This window comes from Etheostoma cragini, chromosome 11, assembly GCF_013103735.1.
Source record: "Etheostoma cragini isolate CJK2018 chromosome 11, CSU_Ecrag_1.0, whole genome shotgun sequence".
Lineage (NCBI taxonomy): Eukaryota > Metazoa > Chordata > Actinopteri > Perciformes > Percidae > Etheostoma > Etheostoma cragini.
Genome location: NC_048417.1, coordinates 5,181,667 through 5,188,058, shown reverse-complemented (window position 1 = coordinate 5,188,058; position 6,392 = coordinate 5,181,667). Strand labels below are relative to the sequence as shown.

General features: G+C 40.6%; 1 protein-coding gene and 1 long non-coding RNA gene across 2 annotated transcripts in view; one reads left to right on the top strand and one right to left on the bottom strand.

The window, feature by feature from the left end:
- LOC117952780 overlaps positions 1-963 on the top strand; it is a 15,756-nt gene extending 14,793 nt beyond the window's left edge. Inside the window, exon 2 of the long non-coding RNA XR_004658502.1 lies at positions 882-963. This is a non-coding gene — a long non-coding RNA (uncharacterized LOC117952780). The remainder of the gene's footprint in view (positions 1-881) is intronic.
- Positions 1-6,392, bottom strand: part of itgb5 (integrin, beta 5) — a 53,116-nt gene that overhangs the window by 41,898 nt on the left and 4,826 nt on the right. The window contains exons 6-8 of the mRNA XM_034885307.1: positions 5,326-5,487; positions 2,715-2,810; positions 2,522-2,611 (exon numbers count right to left, since the gene is read on the bottom strand). Coding sequence (XP_034741198.1) covers positions 2,522-2,611; positions 2,715-2,810; positions 5,326-5,487 — 348 coding nt within the window. The remainder of the gene's footprint in view (positions 1-2,521; positions 2,612-2,714; positions 2,811-5,325; positions 5,488-6,392) is intronic.

Here is a 6,392-nt window from a genome sequence, read left to right as displayed (position 1 = left end):
ATCAGTTAGAAAAAATGCTGGATAATATGAGTGCTTCATCTCATTGGCTGTGCACTTGTGTTATTACATGATCTGGGTCACATAACAGTGATATACATAAAAGGTGGATCTGGAATCCATCCAAAAAAGTGATAAATAAATACATTTATTAATAAATTTGAATTGTAAATTGCAGTTATTTCTGAGTACAGGAAAATGTGGAATTGTTGTAGCTCTAATCAAAGCAAGGAGCACGTTTGTGCCACAGTCAAACTTGAAGAAGAATGAGCCCGTTACACAACATAAGCATGCAGTGTTTGGCAGAGCCCATCTAGCTAACGGCCCCAGAGTATTGGATATAATGTGGCAGCTGGAATGTTAATAAGGCCATGAGTCAACAGGCTTCATTCAAGCTCCCTCCCACATGCTGAGCGTGTCAAGTCTGTGTTTGACACAAGTTTCAGTCGCAGAGAAAGAACACACTGCCATGAGTCCAAAACAAGATGCTGTTCCTCCTGACTGAGGCGAGGAAAAATCTGTACAGCCACCCACAAAGGAAATCATTTAGGGAAAGGTTGACTACACGCAGTTCAGTTCAGCAACTTTGGTTCCAAAACACACAGATTAAATAATGTTAGACAGGCAATCAGATTGACATAGGCCCCCAGGTGAGGGGCCAGAAGGAGAAAAGTACTGATGACGCACTAATCACTGCGTCCTCATTGCTAGCGAAAGACAGGGGTGTCCAGAACAAACCCGCCGTTTTTAAGTAGTTTAGCCAGCTTGGCTTTTTTACTGCCTCCAGCTTTCTTTTGTAACAAAATGGGTTTTCTGGCAAAAGCCACAGGCCGATAATCAAAAACAACACACCTTCAGCGTAATGTGTGTGTGTGTCTTGTTAGGTCACGGCAGTTTCCTGCGGCGTCGCTATGATGACCAGCCACGATTGTCTCACGCATGAGGCGATACTAAATCTGCAGTGGGGAAAGGAGGACGGGGCACCTCTGCCTAGTCCAGCCGAGCTGAGTAAAGCCAGTACTAGAAATGCTGTATGTTTGTATGTGGGTCAATTTTCTAACACCCATCTATAAATTAGAGTCCTTTACATGTCTAGTATGTATAATTCACCTCCAGACAGCACAAACTACTGCAGTAAGATTTAACAGTTGTATCATACAACCATTTAAACCCCAATATAACCATCTTTAATAAGTTTTTTTTTTTTAAATAGTTGATATGTCAATCCTAAAATGACCAGGGTAGTCATCACAAGTCTTTCTCAGAGGTGGGAGCAGATTACATTTCCAGTTATTCACAAGAAGAGGTAAAAAAGAAAAGTCTGAAAAAGTTAACATGAGTTTGCTATGAAATGTTTTTTTTTTGTTCTATTCTACATACTGCTGGAAAGAATCATCTTCCTCGAGTCCCCGGTAGGTTGGGAACCACTTGTATATACTATAAAATATTTAAAAAAAACAAAAAACATGACATCTTTAAAATGCTTTGCCAAAACCCAAGGTTGTTCCATTTCCAACACATTTGAGTGGCTGAAATAAAGTCTCTCCCTCATGGGTGGCCAATTCTCTGGGTGGGCAAAGTAGAGAAAGGGGAGGTCAACTTGCCCCTTACGACCTCATAAGGACCAAGATTCCAGATTGGCCCATCTGAGCTTTTATTATCTCAAAGGCAGAGGAGGATACCCAGGGCTCGGGTAACACCTATTGCCATGTCTAGCCACTGGGGGACCATAAGCGGGTTGGGGGAACTCATATTAAATGTTAAAAAAAACTGAAATGTTCATGCCATGGGACCTTTAAGCCAAGTGGCGTGTTATCATGTACGCATTTTAAGCTATGTCTACGCTGTTTACAGCGGGTGTAAACATACAAAGGCACTTGGCATGTTATTGCCACTTGCTGCATTATTGTGATAAGAAAGCAGTTGAATGCGAGTTTAGGAACCGTGACACGCAGAAAACGATTGCCGCGTTTTACCTATCCACCACCCCGACCAACCTCCCTACGCGGATTTTCGCGTTCAAACAACTCACTACGGCATACGTTCACACGCTATCGCAAGGTAATGTAACTCAATGGAGGCCAAACGGCATTGATATACACGCTAAAAAACGAGTATGCATCTTGATAACACGTCAATAATGGCATACAAATTGGTGTGTCATACATATTAGTAAATTGGTGTGTCTGGATTAGTAAATTAGAGGATTACTAATTGTTGATTACTTTTTGGTTGATTGGCGTAAAGATTAAATGGACTAATGCGTTCTAACCCCAAGACAACGAATCAAATTTGCTACAAAGTCAGCAGTTGAAACCATTTCAACCCCGTCCCGTCCACTGAAATGAGAAATCCAGTGTCCCAGTCCTGGGAAGACTTTAAAGAATTTGCTTCCTTTTCCTCCCCCTCTTCTTATCTTTCTTCTCAAACCCCTCTTTTCCTTGACTCTCACAAACACGCACGCACACAAACAGGAAACAGACCCACCGACAGTCACACCAGCGCAATTTTTTCAATTACTCACATTGTATGCTGCTATGATCAGCTGAATTACATTCTTGGAGTCCTGGTCCAGGATTTCAACTGTAGTTCCAGGTATGAGTGCAGTAAAATCCTTTGGCAGGGAAGAAATGAGAGACAGCATTAGTCAACTGAATATACAGTTAACAGGAAAAGTATGTGTACTTTAAGAATAAACAATCAAAATTCAAAAGTACCTTATAAATAACGTACAGCCGTTTTGTCACCGCAAAGATGAGAAAGATGTTGTTTTCTGCCAGTTTCTCCCCCAGAAGAGCCAGAGAGGGATAGTCCTGTAGAGAGAGATGGCAAGAGGCATTTACACATACTGAGTATAGAGTTCACAGTCAGGGAGCAAACTAACGGATGTTGATGCTCTTCTGACCCCGGTGTCATGTTTACATTGCTCTGCAGGCCCTCTAAACCCAGAGTATTGTTTTCTTTCTTCTTTCAGACAAGAGCTTTTTTATTCTTTTAAATCACATTTCAGCATCACAACAAGAGACAGAGCATTCCAGGTTGCACTTTCAGATGATAATTTCCTTGGATTCATCCCTACTATTATTTTTTGTTAGATGGATAAAAAAAAACACAAACAAAAAGAAACTTCCAGTGATCTATTATCAATCCCACGCGCTCAGTCAAAAACAGAAATGTGGAACTATGGGGCCCACAAAGAGAAATCATTGCAACTTGTCATCATAGGACTGAGGTTCAAAGGGAAATTATTTTCTTTCATAAAATAGAATTTCTACACCGTAGCTCTTCAGTCTATTAATCAGTCTTTTAAAGTTCTGCTTTTTTGTGGAAAATAAAATAGGGAGAAAAAGTGGAAAACTACTCTAGATTAAATAGGAGCACAGTGCTGTCCACATAATATTGATCTGTTATTATAGCATTAGTCATGTGGCATGTGAGCTAGGTAAGTAAGTTGTTCATTCTTACATTGGCTCCTAGGGTTGGGTACCAAAACCCTAATCCACTATGGAACCCGTTCCTACGCAACTGGTAGGAATCGGACCGGATGAGAATGCAAATTTCGGTTCCTTATTAAGTTGACTGAAATATTTTAATATTTAAGTACTTTAAAACGTTAATCAGTTGTTAATTTAAAATAATTTTCCATAAAAAAATAAATAAACAGAACAAAACTCTATAAAAAGAGCCTTTCTTTGATGTTAAATTGGTTTAGATTCGTAAAAATCCAAACGATACCCAACCCTATTGGCTCCTGATAAGCATTCACTCATCACTCAGATCATATGTGTGTGTGTGGACTGGAAGAGTTTGGTTTGATAATGTGGAGCAGAGATTTTTGAACCTCTGCATGCTCCTGAGCCGTGTATTTACAAGTCAACGGTCTATTCTGTGGTTTTACTGGCAGCCTGCAGGTGTGGCCGTCTATACTGGCCCTTCCCTCTGCAATTACCCCCGCTGGCTGGTGCTATTAATATACATGTGTTCCTATTCAAGCTGCTTGGTTAAATAAGAATTCAAAAAATGCCTCATTTTACTTCAGCTGGAATCCCTAAAGTCTTTCTTTGAAAGAAAAAGACAGATTTAGAAACCTATTGGACTTAAAATGAACTCAAATCCGGAAATGAATGCTGAGATAAGGGCAGAGAGGAGCCAGTAATCCACAAAGGTAGCAAGTTCAACAAATCACAGTGTCTCTAAGTCATTCTTTAAGCAAACACCTGAAATTCCTATGGCCATTAACAGCTGGGTTTTGTATGGAAAAGTATCTGAAGTTCATGTCAATGAGTGTTACAGTAAGTTCCAGGTTTCAACTTAGACAATTTAAAGCTGCAGAATTAATTTTTGCTATAAAACATCTATATAGGATAATTCCACTTAGCTTTAAAATAAAAAAAAATAAAAACATGAGTAGCTGGTACAAATTTGACAAAGGACTGTTTTATGCATTGTGTTGCTTAAAATAACAGTTCTCCTCTTTTTCTCTTAAGGATAATAAAGGTTAATGTATGTTTTATGACCTCCACAGAGGAGGTTTGTGTCTGTCTGTCAGTCTGTAGGATTACAGAACAACTACTGGCCCCGATTTTAATGAAACATGGTTGGTGGAAGGGTGTAGCCCCCGGCAAATGGGAAGAACCCAATACATTTTGGAGTGAAACTGAAAAACAGGGCGGATACACAACATTGCCAAATAGGGTGTTTGTACTGCATTCATTTGGTGTTGGAATATTCAGACATTTTAGGTCCCAACTAGAAAAACACTGAATTAAAACGGTGAGAAAGAGCCTTGGTGGAGGTCAGCACTCTGAGTTTCAGAAAAATCTAATCATTTCTTTAAATCTGGCAAAATTTCCGCCGGATGTCCTTCATTTTGGCCGGATGTCCTGTACCTTTTGCTTTCTTTGTGTTGGAATTAAAAACTCTGGTAGATTTCTGAGGACTATGGTTAACTGCTCCTCAGATCTCTGCAGGGTAAATCCAGACAGCTAGCAGACTATCTGTCCAAATCTGAGGTTTCTGTTGCACGACTAAAACAACTTTTGAATGGACACACGTTCCATCAAAAGTTCCTTCCGGAAAATATTTTGCAGAGGCACCGTGGCTCCGTCCGGCCCTTAGCCCCACCAAAAACAACTGCGATTGTTTTTTTTAAAAAGGCCAATAAACTAGAGCCCATTTTCCACCTGTGCTGGCATGCTGCGTGGACTGGCCAGGCCCTCCTCTGCATCGCTGTGGAGGAAGGTCCGACAATACGAGTCTACCTTTGGTATAAAAAAAAAACACTGCTCTGTTTGTGAGCAAAACAATAGAAAGGGCAGCTCTTCTTACCATCTTTTCGGAAGCGCTGTACTCATTCTTATCATTGAGGTGACACTGTCCATCGTGCGGCTGGACGAGGCCTCCCAGCCTGCCGTCCAGAGCAAGGTGAGGAACATCGTCGGTGGCGAACACCAGCAGGTGGTAGGCCTCCTTTCTCCAACCTATCTCCTCCTGTTTACAGGGTACAGCAGAATAGGAACTGAGTTTTTGCATCCTACTTACATATTAGGGTTAATTTAATCTGGTTACTGTTATTTAATCTGATTATTAGCAATGCACCAAAGCATGATTTGTAAAAGAGCCCGTACGTGTGTAGGCACTTCAATTACAGATGACAGAATCAACATATCAACACATAAGACAGTAAATGGATTTTTATCCTCCGTTCTACAGGCATCGTCGTTTAACTAAACACTCATCATCATTTTCCACAAGGGTCACAATCACCAGTGTGATCACAATCACCGATCCAAACGCTCACAAAACAGTGAGAGCGTAACAGCTAGTTTTCTGCCGCAGTTCCATTCCTGGCTATTATCAACAGGAAACAGGGGCAAGGGCAAAGTGAGCATTTGACAGCGTGTTGACTAACCCATGCCACTAAAGAAACAACATTTCAGCCACTGAAGACAAGTATTTAGTAATTCTTCAGTTGATTATTTGGCCTGTAAAGCATACAATCGAGCTGTGGATGCCCCTATCACAGGCTTCTTTCAAGAGGAACGTTAGCAAGGGTTTAGCAAAAGAGAAAATATGTTGTGTGAGAAGGCTGAGCTTTACGCACACCAATAACCATTTCCTGTGATTTGGGGAAGCAGTTATGTTGCAGGGAAATAAACTGTGTCCAACTCATGGACAAAGCCAGTGAAAACTAAAGAAAAAATCATCTCTAGAAGGATTTTTTACAAAATGAAAGCTAATAAATCATTATGGTCAGTTTCTAGAATTCCCTCATAAGATCCACATATGCTGCACAACAGCAAATTAACTTTTCTCCCATTAAATAAATACATTTTACACACACACACACACACACACACACACACACACACACACACACACACACACACACACAC